Source organism: Myxocyprinus asiaticus, chromosome 8, assembly GCF_019703515.2.
Source record: "Myxocyprinus asiaticus isolate MX2 ecotype Aquarium Trade chromosome 8, UBuf_Myxa_2, whole genome shotgun sequence".
NCBI lineage: Eukaryota > Metazoa > Chordata > Actinopteri > Cypriniformes > Catostomidae > Myxocyprinus > Myxocyprinus asiaticus.
In genome coordinates, this window is record NC_059351.1 from 42692397 (window position 1) to 42712222 (window position 19826).

Below are 19826 nucleotides of genomic sequence, written 5' to 3' on the forward strand. Positions count from 1 at the left end.
GTGTAAAATTTAGGGATGCGCATGAGTAATCCAGTAATAGATCTGCACCAGCTAGCTGACTATTAAAAACACTACTGGAATTTATATATATAAAAAAATTGGTTTTCCTTTGCGCATTCGCTTGCTGTGAGCAATGCTGAAATCTTGCAGTTACAACTGAGACCACTGGGGGTGCTGTGGATGTGTGTCATCGAGGTGTTGGATGAGAAAAGGAATTATGATGCCGTCTTTGGCCAAGCGTGAAGTCAAGTGTACTCGGTTCTTGTTGCACATGCCTACCAACAGATGAAGATCTGCTTTTATGGTGGTAAGAAAATGTAAAGTGGTATGAGAAACTCAGAAGCTTATCAGACCAGTATGTGAGTATGTACGTTAAATCTCTGAACATGGGCAGAGCTCATTTTATAAAAAGCCAACTTTCACCACTTGTTTTTTTTTATTTATTTTTTTATAATAATATGGGAAATGATAAACACGTGATTGTGAATATTTCCTTTGTCATCATTAAATTGTATGTGTATATTGACATTATTTTGCCCATCAGCCACCCTGTTCTCTTTACTAGACATTGGCATCAGCGTCGTCAACTGAAAAACCCATATTGCACAACTACTCAAATTAAATCAAACTAAAAAACAATACAACACCAAAAGCTGCAATTATTGACAAAACTACAGAAAACTAATTTAGGAAGTCAGTACAATGAAAGCAATGTAATAATCATTTCATCACATTGAAACGTTTCTTGTTTTAACCAGTTGTTATATAATTGTAACATCTTTACCTGTGTGACCAGTGGCTCCAGCAGCCTTTCCACAGTCAGCGTGCGAATCTCCAGACTCTTGGGGTCCCATTTTAGCAAGATTGGGGACGTAGCGCTTGTCATGTTTACTGTGAAAAGACAGGGGAAAGAGAAAAAAAGAGTGAACATTTGTGAAAGATGCAGACCTCATTTTATTTCAGGTATTCTGCTTTATAACCTTCATAACAAAATCAAAGGCCGATAAGCTGCTGCACATCTATTAATAAAAAAAGAAAAGCCTCTTCCTTTTGGAAAGTCCTTGAATGTTGCACATCAGTCACACTAAAATGCTAAAAACTGAGACTATAAAACATTCAGATGGAGAGATGAGGCATTACTTTATATGTTAATGTCTTCATTTGGTGTGCGTAATTGTTTTGCAAGTAAGATTTTATTGAGAAAAGAAACAAACACACACTCTATAGGTCTAGTAATATAATGATTATAAAAAAGGTAATACAAAATTTCACAAATCTTAACTATGAACTTAAAGGAATATTCAGAGTTCAATACAAGTTAAGCTAAATCAACAGCATTTGTGCAATCATGTTAAAAAATAATTTTGACTCTTCCCTCCATTGCTTTAAAAAAAGCAAAAACCGAGGTTACAGTGTTATCTGAGCTGTAAAAATCAGATATAACTTTGCACAGAAAAGGGTAGTATGCGATTTTATCATACTAAAATCACATAATGTTTACTGTGTGGCTACACTTTTAAAACAGTGAGTATTTTAACATTTTACTGAATTTCCATGATGGGTTGAACAATTCCTTTTAGGTCAAACTGAAATGATCAGGGACCTTGATAAAAATAACATCCAAATGCACAAACACCAGGATACTTTGGAAGGAAATGCAAAGCATATCAAATATTGAGACGAGTAATTGAAGCACTAAATTAAAGGCTAATGTCTTCAGAATGTGATGAGATCCACACACGGGTTTAAGGGATTGTTGTGCAAGTCAGATTAATTATCCCAAATTTAATGAGGTAAGAAACAAACACACACTCTCTAGATGGCTAATAATATACCAACCATAATGTAAAACAAATGCCATGAATCCTTACTATAAATTAATCAGGTTTGCTGTCAGCTCCAATACAGTTTTTAACTGTCCCATCCATCAATAATAGTCTCTTTGGATAGCCTGCATAACACTGTGACAGATCCACGTAACAATCTGCATAAATGTGTGGCACAAACTGTTAAGATCTGACTGAAATGATCAGGGTTCTTGCTGAAAAAAAAAAAAAAAAAAAAACTTTAGCAAGGATATGCAGAGCTGCAGGTGATACACCGAGCCAGGAACAGTACAAGCGGTCCACAATTGACACTAAGAGGCAACTGAAAAGGTAAATGTTAGATGGATGTTTTAATGAATAAAACATACCTCCCGTACCTAAAACTTTAGCCTAAACCTAACCAATAGTGTCCAAAAAGATAATTGAGAGGTGAACAAAAAAGACATCCTTACCCTTAACCAACACTTAAACCTAAATGATAGTGTTTTCAAATGCATATGTGACTTTCACACACCATTGCACTTGTGTATATGGCTGTGTGACAATAAAAGTGATTTGATTTGATTTGACATGAAAAGCAAATTTTCTGCAGCAAACATAGCCCTTCTATGTAGGGCTGCCCCCGAACAAAGATTTTCCTAGTCGACTAGTAGGTGTTAATTTAAGCCATTAGTGGACTAGTCACACGTTTATGATATTAATTTAATTATCAGACAATGGTTTGAGTTCCAGGGCTGAGAAAGAATGTTATAAATAACATTGCTAACACTGTTCTACATTACAGAGAAATACTAAACCATAATAATGAGCCTTTAAAATATACATTTTACAAGCACACGCACAAAGCGAGCTGCAGCGACACAGGCAAAAGTGTTAATGATTCTGAATGTGTGGGAAAAACCAGCAAGGATTTTTATAGAGAGAAATGCACATTAGGGTTGTGCCGACAGACGATGATCTTGGGGATCGACAATGGCTGATGCCTTTGACAATGTCAAGAAGATTTTTGGCTCGTTTTCCCATGTATTAAATTATTATTAGTAGTAGTAGTATTATTAGGCTATTATTATTATAAAATTAATATTACAAATAATTTGTCCGTAGAGACACAGACACGTGCTAGAAGAAACACACTTTATTATATTATCAAGAACAGATGACAGAAAAGCCATCTATGCGCATATATGACGCGCTGTTTGTACGGAGGCGTGCAGTCTCGTGGCATCTAAAAGGTTCTCACTCTTTCTTTGTTTCTGTCTTCTGATTTTTTATTTTTTTGCAAGAAGAGTATCATCTATGAGTGCTGCGAATGACCTCAGACAACTCAGCTCAGAAGGTGCTTTGAGTTCCTTTGCTTTATTTTCACAGAGCAGTTCATTGTGAACGCAACTCTGCAGCCTGTAAAATAATAAAAAATATATAAAATAATACAAAAACACGTTCACCATGAACCATGATTTATATTTCAGTGGTTATTATCATCACTATAATTATTATTTTTACATTTATAATTGTTTTTATGTCTTCATTTGTGTAACTAATTTTCTGCCTGCCTGTTTAGATGGATACTTGCCTGATGGTAAATGGAAAGGTGTGTATATATATATATATATTATTCTTATATACAACAGTTACTTCTGGTCCTCGAATCTGATTGGACGAGAGACATTCCATGATCACTGATGGTCTGACACCATCATCACTCCGACGCTTCACTGTGTGTGTATCACTCCACTTGTGTTCGTGCCATTCTAAACAAAAGTGTAAGAGCAGTGCAGATGTGTTAAGAGCTACGGTTTGTCTTTTTTTTTTTTTTACATGTATTTGTTTTTGTTGACATTACATATGTTAGCCAGCAGGTGGTGGCAAAAGATCATTTTTTGTGTAATATGAGCCAGTTAGGTGACGTGAAGTGAATCCGCTTCAGCCAGTGTTTACATACAGCACTATATGATCGCTTGTATTACTACTACTAAAGCTAGGATATAGCTTTAAATAGCTTTGAACGAACAACTTCAGCATTACGGCTCATTACAGCTGAGAGACACAACAGACTGATTAATTACACAAACTGAAGGTGCTTATCTCTTATCGGACTTTCCACATTGGAGTGGACACACTGTTTAAAATGGAGGACATTGCAGTTTCTATAGTGATCGACTCTTGCGCAACGGCTACTGCGAAATAGGTAGAATTACCCCCGCTTGGACCGCTACTTTTCCACTGAGAAAGCTGATCTTCAGAAAGCTGACAGCATCTCTGCTTGGGTGTGGCAACAGGTGATCGCACACGCTCCGTGTCTCTCTCTCTCTATATCTCTCTCTCTCTCTCACACACACACACACATCCATCCATCCATCCTTGTTTATCCAATAACTTGTTAGAAACAGCACAAGCCGTGATACTATTTCTGAAGTGATCTTTTTGAATTACTAATGAAGGCTTGGGCGCATCATTTGTTTTGAACCAACAAAGGCAGATTCTGATCCGTCGCGTAAGAAAGTAGTTCCATGCATAAATGCGTTTTTATGACCGTACTCAGTTTTTCCTCATTTTTTAAAATGTACTTGTTCATTGAACTGTTGTATACAAGCAATATCACACTCGAAATAGTGCTATGTGGCCCTAAATCAGCACTGCTGTGATTACCTACGGCACTGCGGCCGAATCACAGCAGTGCTGATGCAGGGCCATATTGCACTCTTGCTCATGTGATATTGCTTAAATACATATATATATATATATAGTGAAGGAGGGAACAAAACTAATTTATTCACACACATGATGTATTCTCCCACACAATGAAATAACCGACGCGTAGAGAATGCACAGATGAAGTAGGTCCTTTGCCAGAGAGATGTTGACAACTGTTGTAAAGCCATCTTTCAAAAAGTTGAACAACACACATTTTAATTGCAATTAAACCAGTGGTAATACCGGTGCTTGTTAGTTTCCTGTGGAGTTTTTTCTGTGACCAACCGACCAATCAAAACTTTGTCGACCAAGACTCTTCTCATCGACTAACAGCGGGCAGCCCTACTTCAATGGCACTTCCACTTTCCTTTCAAGCGCACTTTGCTGGGCTTGAACCTCGGTTTACAAGTCGAAAGCCCAACGTTCTATCAGGTGAGCTACCATACAAGTTAATCATGTTGGAATAAGTGTGTAATAGTAGGTGGGTCTGTAATACAAGTGTTAAAATGTATTGTTTTTCAAATGATACCTTAGAGCAGGGGTCAGCAACCTATGGCACGCGTGCCAGTGCTGGAGGAGTAATCATGGTGGCATGCCAGCAATGGTGAGAGAGGAGAAGACTATTTTATTTATATAAATTCCGCACTAGCATTCCAATCTACATCTTGTTGTAATCCTTCCTCATGATCACGCAGCGTGTTTTCATCAGCTGAATGGGAGGCTAAACAAAAAGTTAAAATGTGACGAGACTGCAGTATACCCAACAGACTCATGCAGCGCTTGCAAGACATTCGCGCATCACAAGCCGATAGCGTTTCACTTTTAGTTAATAGTGCGAGTAAATGCGCCTGCTTTGCTTCGTTCAGGCTCTGTGGATGACAGCCTACATTCTGTGATTCATTTGCTTCTTTTAGTTTTAAGAACAACACGTGATTAAGGAAAACACCACTATTAATCCTTGAGATTTTCAACCCAGCATACAGGTACACCCTCCTTAAACCATAGTCACACTCAAAATTACATTAAACGATTAAAAGAGAAAACATAAACCCACACGGTGGGGTTCAAAAATCTTTTCAAATCTATTCAAAATATAAATTAAACCCAGAAATAAAGTTTTAGGATTTTGCAGGTGCGATTCACCAAAAAGAGCTAAATAGTTGATCAGCTTGTGATGCGCGAATAGCTTGCAAGCACAGCGCAAGTCTCACCTCACTTTAATAGTGTTTAGTCTCCCATTCAGCTGATGAAAACACGCTACGTGATCATGAGGATGGATTACATCAAGATGTAGAATGGAATGCAGGTGCGAAAAACGTCATGTAAATAAAATAGCCTGCTCCTCTCTCACTGTTGCTTGTGTCCTAGTGTTTACATGATTACAATAACATGATGTAAGAAATATATTACCATGATCAGTAATCAGATAAGCAAATCTGTGACTGTGTTAACTCATTTTGTACAAAAGGACATGTTTTCTTTCATTAAAGCACTTAAGATGCTCTGTGAAAATTCGCATGCAGGATCATGATTATATTATAATCATCAGTTTTTGCATGAAAGTTTCACTCAAACGGTTATGCTGATAATATCATTTCTAATGAAAAATAAAAGATTAAATTAGAAAAATGCAAAATAGAAAAACTCATGTTTCAGAAAATCACATAAATTTGCATATTATTATTATTATTATTATTATTATTATCTTTTTTTTTATTATATCTTTTTTTTTTATGGGGGGGCACAGCCATTCACCAGAAAAATAAAAAATGGCACTCCATGTCAAAAAGTTTGCCGACCCCTGCCTTAAGTGTGTTAATATCATAACACAGCAGTGTGTGAGTAATAGATAAGTGTTTATAAAGTCATAGCCAGTCATTGTAGTCGTGATTTGTGTGAAAGTGAATAAAACGCTCCATTGTTGTAGAACCTCTAGTGTTCATTTCACCAGAAAACTGGAGTTTGCAAAAATGTATTTATGGTAACGTTCTTTCTATGAGACTAGGTTCGAAAATTGATTAGTCAAACTGCCATTAGTTCTCCTCCTCTGATCTTTTAGGAAGCAGATGTGGTTATGCTAATAAAGAGGTGAGTCGCAACTTGCGCATCTTCCAACAACTTTTACCCAACATAGTCACATGACAACTCATAATAATTTGTGTAAGATGGTGAAATCGTAATATGTGAACTTGGCTCATACAAAAAGGCAGAGACTATTTAGCAGAGACAGGCCACTTCTATTAAAATGAATGAGAAATTGGAAAGCCCAACGGCCAACAGATGTAGAAAGGAAGTGCTGCCTTACAGGTGAAAGAGACCTTCGCCTTCTAGATACAGACATCGCCTGTCAATCAACTTGAGAACAAGCATGCGCATTAGCTATACAAGCCAGGAAAATGTAACGTTTTTAGCGTAATATGAGGTAAAGAAGCACAATTTATTATACCAGTATTGTCAGGTTTTATTGCTGATTTAAAATAAGTTCTTTGATCGTAATCTTCACCAACTGTTTTTGAGATTTCGGTCTTTCCCAGTTCAAGTAGATAGGAGCTGCAATGTCATGACTGGAAATAGCCTCCTGAGAGAGTTCCAAAGATGGCCGACAGTGGACTGACTTGCTAGAAAGATTTTGGAAAAGGTTCGACTTTTATACCCATAGAGTCCAACCAATCAACAATCAGAATCGATACACTGCAGGTATAAACATTTTTCCAGCCTCCAATCCAACACTTTTATTTTAAGAAAGGAAATATCAGTGAACAAATTTGACTACTCATTCCATATTTACACTCACCGAGCACTTTATTAGGTACATCAAGCCCTTTTATCTCAATAGATCAAGGAAAATTGTATTCCTCATGATATGGTTTCAACTGACACAGCATCATTGTTCAATATTGTTAAATTGTACAACCCATTATTAATCAGTACTGGGTGGCTACCGTATGCCATTTCATTGATCAAATTGTAATATTTTCAGATAGTTGTTATAAGTCATTTAAGCCGTATAAGCCTTGCCCACTTGGCCAATTAACCTCCAAAATCTTCCAACAGCCATGCCCCTGGAAAATGCCTATTTAGGTCTCATTGCTATCATTAAATTGCATTATATTTCATATGGGGATCCTCATAACATAGGCTTTTTCCATCATATTGTCATTCACTGGAGCACTGTCGTAGATTCCCATCTGCATCTTTAGATCCTGCATACAGATACTGATTACTAAAAACATATGCACATCCAAAGCCCAGCTCGGCATTCTTTCAACACTGGTAATGTAGGCAGGTGCTTCCTGATTAAGGTAGACATCTGATGTACAGGACCAGTGCTGCACAGCCTCAGGGGAAAAGTTTACGTGACTGACGGGAACTTTCAAGCTGCAAGATAATGTAGAGGGAAGAGTGAGAGAGTGTATGATTGGCTTGAAACAAGACAAGGAGATACAAGGAGGTCCTTGAGGTACAATTATATACCTAAAATGAGTTAGCCTAACAATAGGGGTGCACTGATCGATCGGCCACAGATCGAAATTGGCCGATATTTGTCTTAAAGGAGACCTATTTTTGCCCTTTTTTACAAGATGTAATATAAGTCTCAGGTGTCCCCAGAATGTGTCTGTGAAGTTTCAGCTCCAAATACCCCACGGATCAATTATTATACCATGTTGTAAATGCCTCTTTTTGGGTGGAATCAAAAACACGCTGTTTTTGTGTGTGTCTCTTTAAATGCAAATGAGCTGCTGCTCCCCTCCCCCTTTCCATAAAAATAACATAGCTCTGGTCTCCGTGAATACAATCAGAGACAATGGGAACTTTAGCTGCATTAGCCGTGGAATCAGCTAACAGGCACATTCGGAAAAGCGATTTGCAAACATTCACAAAATATAAAGTGCGATACTTACATCTTCAGGATATAAAGCTGGAACACGAACAGTTGGTACTGATCCATGCTTGAGAATCAAATTTTTGGAAAATCCGGTGTAAAATGATTTGCACAAACATACAATAATTTTGGTATGTTTTGGGGCACATTTGCTTCAAAAACAAAACTTGTCCACTGCGTCTGCAGTGGCTCTGATGCCGGGAGTACATGAAGACTCTTATGTTCACTTTTACAGCCAACAACAGAACACTTATGACGCTTACGAAACTGAGACATTATTCTTCTCACCATTGCTGCTCCAGCGTGGAAAAAAATGGCGGACTGTGTGTAGATCATTCAGGGGAGGATCTATGATAATAGGGTGGAGTCTGTCACCAGTCGTGGGCGAGAGAAACGAAAACCAATCACTTTGAGACACTGTTTTAGATTAATAGAAATATAAGAAAGAGGAGTGGGTGGACTTTTAACATTGTAGGGTGGTTGTGTACACACACTGCCGACTCACATTTATGTTCAAACACCATGGAAAAGTGAATTTTACATAATAGGTCCCCTTTAAATCCATGATCGGCAATTGGCTGATCGTGCCTAGAATCAGAGCCGGTCTTTTTTGCAGCATGCAGGGAATCACACATACACTGCTACTCTAAGGAGTGGTGGTGGTGTAGTGGGCTAAAGCACTTAACTGGTTGCTGGTTCAATCCCCACAGCCATCACCATTGTGTCCTTGAGTAAGGCACTTAACTCCAGGTTGCTCTAGGGGGATTGTCACAGTAAGTCACTTTGGATAAAAGCGTCTGCCAAATGCATAAATATAAATATATATATATAAATATACTCTAATGAATGAGCGCTTGCTCAGAGTGGCCTTTGGCAGGTGAGTTGTTGGCAATTCTAAGCATTCACGAATTTAAACTTTCAGACATGATGTAATTCACATGAATATAACATTTTGTTTTTTAAAATGTGTAAGAATTACACATGTATGAATATTAAGTTGCCCATTTTCTAGAGTCATTACAGTAGTTATTCTGACTCATTGCACAGTGAGCAGGAAGAGGATAAAGAGGCAGATAACAGATGTAACTGTTTAACCTTCAATAATGGCACCGTTTCTTCACGAATTTGCTTAATAATTAGTGATGTGTGTTACAACAAGACGCGAAAGACAGTAAACAAACCATAGATATTAATGATTTCTCACTGGAGCAGTTGTACAGCTTGTAATGGATATATTTTTTTCTCATTTTTGATTCTCTGTGTGTGATGCTCTCATGTTTTTTGGTTGCCAGTAGGTCACAATGACCTTTTGGTATTGGCAACAGAACTATTAATAACTGTTTTCAATACAAATAAATGTTAGCAATTCACAATTAATGTAATTTTAATGTAATTTTGGTAACACTTAATAAAAAGTTTAATTTCTTTAACATTAGTTAATGCATTGGGTATTATGAACAAGCAATGAACAATATATTTTTACAGCATTTATTAATCATAATGTTAGTTAATAAAAATAAAATAGTTTGTTGTTAGTTCATGTTAGTTCAAAGTGCATTAATGTGCATTAACTAATACAACTAATACAACGATTTTAAAAATGTATTAATATATGTTGTAACTAACATTAAGTTCATTAGTTCGTGTTAACTACAGTAATGTTGTTAAATAATGTTAAAAAATGTAATCTCATTCTTTTCATCATTCTTTTGTCTGTATTCTGCCCGGTAACACTCTTTTATACATCCATATTTGCAGTAGTATCAGTGTCTTAATAAATTACAATAACAGAATGTAATCGGCGAATATTATGGTCGCGTATAGCATGTTAGCTCAGCTCTATGAATTCAGAATGTAAACAAGACAATTTACACATTAATTACTCCATATACAGTATATTTAAATCATCATCGAGTGGTTAAAAAAAACATATTTTACTGATCTTGTGTGAATTCTACTCATTGAATGAGGCATGAATTTAATTAAGAAAAAAATGTAATGTCATATTAGTCAGTGTTTTACATGTAGTATTGAGCATTTTCATATTCAAATATGGTCTCTTAATGCCTCCCCCCACAACGTAGCATGTGTTTAAATGTTTGCAAACATTATGTTGTTGCTCAGCTTTCTCAAACTTCTTTTTGGCTCTGAACGAAAAATGAAGATGCACATACTGTATCCGTAAGTGTGCTGGGACCTTTATTTGTTTTGTGATCTTATAGAGAAAGGTATATGAGAAACTTTTGTTATTTAAACTTTAAACATGTATATTGTGTATTTAAGAACTTTCTTTTGATGATAAATTATAATGTGCATTTTGCGCAAACTTTAAAAAAATAAACAATTTTCTGTGATACTTTGCCATTTTGTGTGTTGTTACGTATATCGAATCGAGATTATATTGAATTGTGAACCTCATTTCGTACATCGAACCGAATCATGAGATAACCATCGTCCCATCCCTAATATTTTATAAACTGTACCCCCCAAACCCCCCAAAAAATGTTAGAGGGGAAACTGCAACCTCAATCATGCTTATCACTGGCCACATTTACATGCAACCAAATAATCTGTTTAGAATCCGTCTGATAGCTCAATCGGATAGAAAAGCCTTCATGTAAACACAAAAATAATCCGATTGAGCTGGATCCGAATGAAATTTCCATCCGATTGAAGGGGGTGGTGTAGACCTAAAATAATCAGATTAAAATAAAATTATTAGCCATGTAAACATTTGAATCCAACTACTTTCTCAATCATTTTCAAAATACCTTGCGATCATGCACAGAGATATGTTGCATAAATATGTTTATACATGATACTCTTTGCGGGAACCTACAAAGCAATGACAAAACATATTATTAAGGGTATGCGGGCTCACACTTAATATTCTGCAGGGCACATATGTTCTTTCATGACATCACATAAAGCAAAAAAGAACGCTGTGTCATTCTTAATAGGGACTTTAAGCGGCAGGTGCTGTTACGGCGTTCTGTGTTCCACTGCGTGCATGTGACTCACTCACTTCCTGACGTCGAAACCATAATTTCTAGAGCATTTCTTCTTTGCCATAGTGACAGTCAATCGTATGTGACAGATTAAGAAAGCAAATGTTATAACTAGAGATGATGCAAAGTGAACACAGTAAATAGTCTAAACATCCTCCTCAAACTCTATGTTAAATTGCACACGGTTATAGGCTTTGAATAAAAAACATCAAAAATATCGGTAGACTATTAATAATGATATCTAGGATTTAGACGTAGGCTATTTATATCGTACAAGTATATAGTACAAGACTCTTCTTCTAACAGTTATTTAACACTGCGAGTATCACTTCTCTTGCTGTTTTAAATAGCCTACCTTTTTTTTCTTGAATGATTAAATGCTCCGTTCCGCTGTCATTATTGCTTAGTGATTTTTGCGTAGCGTCCCGTCCGCAGATGTTGCTTAAAGTCCCTATTATTTTGTTTCTATTCCACATCTATAAACTCTTTAAGCACAACTCTCAACCACCTGTCTTCGTACTCGCATCCAGAGATGCCTGCGGTTATATTGGAGCAGAAATGGGCATGAGGCAAATACATGGAAAAGTCAGACAGGGTATTAGACGCTGCTTTTAATTATTCGTGTACCGAGTAGAGTGAGTAACATAAGAAGAAAGCTTTTCTGAAATATATTTTAGATATCTCAGCAAAGCAAAAACACCAGTTACGGTTTTTGGTGCCATTCTCACTTTCTCAGCTTTTCTCCGCTTCTTCAGAACACAATGACTGACGCTCTTCGCATGCGCAGGAGTTTTGTTCAGAATATATGTAATGCAAATGCAAACAAATATTTGTATTAGATTGCAAAAGTTAGGGGACATATAAACAGTACATTCGGAATCTGTAATCAGATTGATGAAGATTAGTGCATGTAAACATAGCCACTGATTATGCAAACACATACTTTTTGGTTTCAATGCAGGTTCTGAACCCAGATCCCCCACACTGCTGGCATGATTCGCTTCCAGTTGCGCCACAAGGGAAGGTTAGCACATTCAAGCATATGCAGAAATGTCTGATAGGAGATGGCGCTTATCAGTGAGTTGGCACAATGTGGCAGCTTTTAGGGTACAGGAACCCTCTGAAACAACATGCCAACTTCGCGTGTGATCAGGTTGATTTTTTTTCCAGGGCATTCATTCAGAATGTGATCAATAATGTGACAGAATCGTGCATCAAAATTTTTATTAAATAAAGAAAAATATTTCATCAATACACATTGGAACATTCTGAAATGTTGAGTGGAAAGAATCACCATGAGATCAATCCATCAGCCGCTGTTTGCTCCAGTCACTAGTCAGTGAGCTACACACAACAAAGGGATTTTTTATTTTTTTTGGCATCTCCACTTTTTGTGTTCCAGCTGTCTCGTATTTCCTCTTTTGTGATATACTGTAGCTGTCAGTGAATCTTCCGGCGAGATGCCTGACAGTGTCAAGTGCAGTGTCAAACACTCCCTAAATCACAGTCCACACACTCCACAGTCTTCAAACAATAGTCTTAACAGGTGTTAAGTAGACTTTAACACACATTCAAGACCTCTCCTGTTATCTACACCTATCTCACACCAATTTTACATTCTTCAATGGTTTTGTATAGCACTTTAGCTTCAGCAAAGAACTTTCTTCAAGAATCATATTTCGCACTACACTACCAGTCAAAAATGTGGACATATCTACTCATTCTTTATTATTACTATTTTAGCACATATTAGAATAACAGTAAAGCCATCACAACTTTCCCTATTATTTAAAAAAAAAAAAAATGTAAGTGTAATTTCACAGTGAGCTGATCACTGTACCACCCTTACACAAGTCGGAAGGAAGCTGCGCTAGATCTATTTGTTCCATTATCACAGAATAGTCCTTTTTTACCCTCGTTTGCAGGGTAAACTTCGACAGCGGTGAATGGGAGTGAATGGGAGATCACAGCACATATTATTTTCACTTATTTGTTCCAAGACCAAAAGATCCACTATTATGTTTGGATTACTTTCCAAAAGAGAGAGAGAAAAAAAAAAACAAAGCGTGGTGGATTAAGACAGTAAAATGGGAGAAGATGCCAAATTTGCTGTCACTCTCTCAGCATCTGTAACTGAAACCCCCTCGCAACTGTGGTAAATAATTTTTTTAAACTAATTCCAGGGTAATATAACACAAAGCATAATGTTTTAAATTTACACTCAACATTTTAAAAAATGTTTAATATAAAAAAACAACTGCAAAATTTACGCTGATAAATAAGGCGGAAACGCGTCATCACAGTCTGTGAAAAAGGTCAATAATGCTTCAATTATCCCACGGAAATGGAAAGAGGAATAATTATGCTATTTGTGCCTGGCTGTCAGGATGATAATAACACCAGTCATAACGAGGAGCCCATTAGATCCTGCTTTTCTAATGGCAATAAATGTGACACTCTCACACATGTATTCGCCACACACTGGAGTCAGGAGGGGTCGGTGGGCTGATTGGTTCTGAACCGTGACGTATTAATTTGCGCGTGCGGGAATGCTGGTGTTAACTAATTCTTTGTTAACACAAAGACAAGGAGAGTCTTCACTGTTGATGTGACATGATGATCACATTTGTGTGACAATGTTATTATTAGGAAAGCAGGCAGAAAATTATAAAACAGGTTTGGACAGTGAGGTGCTGTAAAGGATAAGAGTGTGTTAGCTGTTCTGGGTCTTGTGTTAATACTTTTTTAATTATGTAAGCATTGTTTCAAGTTCTCAAGAATTATTCAAGACAAGTCAACAGTCTCTAATCAAATAACAAAGAAAAAAATGTAATAAAAGCAATAACTAGAAAAAAATTAAAAACAGTAGAAAATAAATTTAAATTAAATCTTTTAAATAAAGATTTTTTTTTACAGATTTGTAACAGCAGTAGTGTAATACCTCAGCCCATGAACAGTTCATCCCTCCACCAGAGGGAGCCGTCATCTGAGTTTTAGTGGCACTTCCTGTTTGTATTCTCACTTGCTGTTTGTAGCTTTATAAGCCATGTGCTTCACTGAACACACTGTGAAGTATTCAAGTTCACCTGCCTTACCAAGCGTTCTCTTTTGCCTAAGCCTGTTACTATTATATTGACTCTTTAGCCTGTTTGTTGGATTTACCCTTTGTCTATTCATTTGGATTTTGTTTGCTGTTTGCCTGACTTGCTGTGTTTAGAACCTTGCCTGGACTTTGATTACGTCTTTTGCCTGTCACCTTGGATTGTTTGACTGTTGATTGTCTTTGACAATAAAGAACCTCTGCAACATGGATTCTAATCTGCCTCCAGCTATGTGTTCATTACAGAATAATTTGCAAGACCAGAATCCAGTGGAGGTTACACAGCTCAGAGCCACGATCGCTTATCAAAGTGATGTACTATAGGGATTTCAAGAACAACTTGTGAATCTTCAAGCCGCTAATGAACATTTGACACGCTATATCCAGTCGATGCCTTCCCCACACCCCAAATGGTAAGACTGGCACTGCCTGAAAAGTTTGATGGATCTGCCAACAAATGCAAGGGATTTCTGAGGCAATGTTCAATATATTTCACTCACCAACCTGACTCCTTTAATCAAGAGACCGCTAAATGTGCTTTAATGATGAGTTTGCTTACCAGAAAAGCATTAGAGTTGGTTTCGGCTGTTTGGGATAATGATGAACAAATTTGCAAGTCATTCACGTATTTCTCGCAACAGATTAAGGACGTTTTTGAATACGCTACAGGGGGAAGAGACATTTCTGTGCAATTACTGCATCTATGCCAGGGGAAATTATGTGCAGCCAATTATGCAGTACAATTTTGTACTTTAGCAGTGCAGAGCGGTTGGAACGATATTGCTCTCAAATCAGTATTCCGAGAAGGTTTAAATCCCACACTGCAAGCTGAGCTGGCATGCAAGGATGAATCGTTAACTTTGTCTGAGTACATTGTCAATTTTAACGGTCAAGGTAATCTCATGCGCAATCGGCCACGATCCAGTGCACTCAAGCATTTCTCTGCTACTGCCTCATCTCCTGTTACTTCATCAACCAAACCCAATGAACCCATGCAAATTGGGCGTGTGAGGGTGCCCGAGGAGGAACGCCAGCGCGGACGAGATGAGGGGTTATGTTTCTACTGTGGCCAACCAGGACATCATTTTAACACATGCCAACATAGAGCCAGAGCCTCAGCTGGATCTTCTCTAAGGGTGAGCATCACATTCGATTCAGTTTCCAGTCAGAATTTTACTCTTCCTGTGACTATTTTTATTAAGGATATCCAATCATGTGTTACAGCGCTAGTGGATTCAGGAGCTGCATTGAACCTCATTCATCATCATATAGTTACTGTGGCAGCGGGGGTGTGGTCAAGCATCCGTCCGGAGAGAGAGAAAGCAGTAAGTGCGCTTGTGCCTGAGCTAGATTGTTTAACACCTGTTTCTAATTCCAGTGACCATGGGGGAAGCGACATATAATCAGCCACGCCACCAGCAGAGCAGGGAGAGTGAGTCTGGCACAAGGAAGGCCACGGTGTTCCTGAAGCTGTTGCATTTAATCTGTTGTCTCCTCGCCACCCCATTATACTAGGATACACATGGCTATTACTCCATGACCCATTGATCTACTGGAGAAAAGGGGAATTGCTGTGTTGGTCTCCATTCTGTCAAGAGCATTGTCTAACCACCGAGTTAATAGTACCATGCCTGACCACAAGTGTGGAGAGCTCCCAGACTAACATCCACACTCACATCCCCAAGGAATATTCTGAACTCAGAGATATTAGCAAAGACAAAGCCACCCAATTACCACCCCACAAACCCTGGGACTGTGCCGTAGACTTGCTACCCAATTCATCTCCCCCTAGAAGCAAGGCTTACCCTCTATCCCTCCCTGAAACGCAGGCTATGGAGGATTACATAGAGGAGGCACTAGCATTGGGCTTCATCCGTCCCTCTACGTCACTAGCCACAGCTGGATTTTTCTTTGTGGAAAAGGATGGTGGACTCCGGCCATGTATAGACTACAGGGGTCTGAATGCCATCACAGATAAATACCACTATCCCCTGCCATTAGTCCCATCTGCCTTGGAACAACTAGGAGAAGCCAAGATTTTTACTAAGCTGGATCACAGAAGTGCCTAAAACTTGGTCCGTATCAAAGAAAGGGATGAGTGGAAGGCTGCATTTATTACCACTAGGGGGCACTATGAGTACACAACCATCAAGGAACTATAACAATTTCTTGGGTTTGCAAACTTTTACAGGCAATTCATAAGGAATTACAGCATCATTGCAGCCCCTCTCACTGCATTACTCAGAGGAAAACCTTGGAAGTTGACTTGGCCCGAGAGTGCCAAGATGCTTTTAAAAGACTCAAGTCTAGTTTCACCACTGCTCCCATCTTGAAATACCCAGATCCAGACTTCCCCTTAATAGTGGAAGTGGATGCTTCAGACTGTGGCATTGGAGCTGTACACTCCCAGCGTCATGGTTATCCATGCAAACTCCACCCATGTGCCTTTTTCTCCAAAAAACTCACCTCTGCAGAGACTAATTATTATGTAGGCAACAAGGAACTGCTGTCCATCAAATCTGCCCTAGAGGAGTGGAGGCACTGGTTGGAGGGATCCAGGCACCCGTTTCAAGTCATCACTGACCACAAGAACTTGGAATATATTAAGAAGGCCAAGAGAATGAATCCACGACAGGCCAGGTGGGTGCTCTTCACCCAATTCGATTTCACTGTTACTTATCGTCCAGGCAGCAAGAATGGCAAAGCAGATGCCCTGTCACGAAGACATGATCCAATTCATTCAGCACCTCTCCCAGAACCCATTCTGCCACAGTCTGTCACCATCACAACCATCCATTGGGACTTTATGGAGGAGATCCATTGTGGACAACAAGATGAACCACCACCATCGGAATGTCCTTCCAATAGGCAGTACGTACCCCAAAATCTCAGACAGTGGGTCTTACAGTGGGTGCACTTCCCTAGGCTCTTGTCACCCAGGAATTCAAAGAACGGCAACGTTGGTATGTAACTCTTTCTGGTGGCCCACTCTTCTCCATGATGTGACTACTTATGTTAGTACCTGCCATGTCTGTGCACAAGCTGGAATCCCCGTCAACTCCATGCAGAGCTGCTGGAACCTCTGCCCATCCTTCAACGACCATGGTCAAACCTAGCAGTAGACTTTAATTCCTATGGTTTCACTGCCATCTGTGTCATTGTTGGTCGCTTTTCTAAATCATTTCGTCTGGTCCCCATGAAAGGTCTACAAACAGCTATGGAGACTGCAGAGGCCCTGTTCAACCAGGTTTTCAGGGTGTATGGACTCCCAGACAACATTGTCACAGACCGGGGACCACAGTTCACATCACTGGTATGGAAGGCCTTTTTGTCATTTTAAATATCAATGTCAGTTTAACCTCTGGCTAATGGTCAAGTGGAGAGACTAAACCAAGAAATTGGATGCTACTTACGCTCCTATTTTAGTCGTGAGCAGCACCATTGGAGCACTTTCCTGCCATGGGCTGAGTATGTTCAGAACTCCCTCATGCATTCATCCACAGGACTAACCCCTTTCCAGTGTGTTCTGGATTATCAACCACCACTGTTCCCTTGGTCTGGAGAACCATCAGAGGTGCCGGCATTGGACGACTGGATTAGGAGGAGTGAGAGGGTGTGGGACAGCACCCATGTCTGGCTTCAGCAAGCCATCAGGAGACAGAAGATTCAGGCCGACCGCTGGAGGCGTCCCCACCCTAACTACCAGCCTGGCCAGATGGTATGGCTTTCTATGAGGGATCTACGTCTGAGGCTACCTAGCAGGAAGCTCAGTCCAAGGTACGTAGGTTCCTTTAAGATACTAAGACAAATCAACCCGGTGACCTATAGACTAGAACTTCCTGCTGATTATCGTATCTCTCCTTCCTTCCATGTATCCCCCCTGATACCTGCACACCCTGCACAGGAACCTGTAACCACTGAATCAATGCCACCTCCACCATTGGAGATCCATGATCCCCTGCCTATCTCATCTGGGAGATCCTAGATTCCCAAAGGAGGGTTAATCGATTACCTTGTGGACTTTGAGGGATACGGTCCTGAAGAGAGATCCTGGGTATCAGCCTTAGACATTTTGGATCCCTCACTCATCAGGACTTCCACTGTGATCATCCAGACCGACCGGCACCCAGACCAAGGGGACGGCCCAGGAGGAGAACACCTGGAGGTGTTCCTAGATGGGGGGAATCTGTAATACCTCAGCCCATGAACAGTTCATCTCTCCACCAGAGGGAGCCATCACCTGAGTTTTAGTGGCACTTCCTGTTTGTATTCTCACTTCCTGTTTGTAGCTTTATAAGCCATGTGCTTCACTGAACACGTTGCAAAATATTGCCAGTTCACCTGCCTTACCAAGTGTTCTCTTTTGCCTAAGCCTATTATTAGTATATTGACCCTTTAGCCTGTTTGTTGGATTTACCCCTTTGTCGCCTTGGATTGTTTGACTGTCTTTGACAATAAAGAACCTCTGCAACATGGATTCTAATCCGCCTCCATCTATGGGTTCATTACAAGTAGACTATCAAGTATTCAAGTAAACATACAGAATTAAATGTAACAACTTCTAGCTACTGGTCTTCACTGTTTGATTTTTATTCCATTTAATACTTTTTAAAGCTACAAATTTATTCAGCCAAGAGCAGTGAGTGGTTTTCTCATTTTCTTGTTATTGTTGTTTGATTAATATTAATGACATACTTATCAGCTGCAGGTCCATTAGGTTACATTTATACTTCAAGTCTGACATTTTGATTCAAATCCACTTTGTCCCATTGTTAACGTTCACTTTAGACATTACTGACTGTATTTACATTAATACCTCACCAAGACGGACATTTTTGGGTGGAATTTTTAAATGTATTTGACCGTTTAGGCGCCTATCCGCATAAGCGCGAGCGCTCTCAGAGCACACACTTATGTAAAGCGCAGACACATAGGTTGCCTGTCAGTCAAACAGAGCGCAGCTACAGAAGTGAGAAAATAAAGTCAATATTTAAATATATTTGTCTCTCTCTCTCTCTCTCTCTCTCTCTGTTCTCATTCTCTTTTGACCTGTTATCAAGTTAGACCAGTGGTTCTCTTGCAATCGATGTAATGTTCACCCCTGTTGTAGAGGATAATGCTGACAATATGACGCATGGCTCTGTTTATCTAGAATATTAGAATAAGTTCAACCTGAAATTTCTGCAAATCAACATTCGAGGTGGCAATACATTTTTTTTTTTTTTTTTTTTAAATACCTGTTGTAACTATTGGATTTTGGCAGATTCATACTAAATCTGTCTGGGAAGTATGGCAATCTACTTTTTTTCTACATT

The 19826-nt window shown here is 38.9% G+C and overlaps 1 protein-coding gene across 2 annotated transcripts in view; it reads right to left on the minus strand.

The window, feature by feature from the left end:
* LOC127444566 (catenin alpha-2) overlaps positions 1–19826 on the minus strand; it is a 784313-nt gene that overhangs the window by 728232 nt on the left and 36255 nt on the right. For both annotated transcript variants that reach the window (XM_051704010.1, XM_051704013.1), the window contains exon 2: positions 785–891. In XM_051704010.1, coding sequence (XP_051559970.1) covers positions 785–886 — 102 coding nt within the window. In that variant the 5' untranslated portion in view covers positions 887–891. The remainder of the gene's footprint in view (positions 1–784; positions 892–19826) is intronic.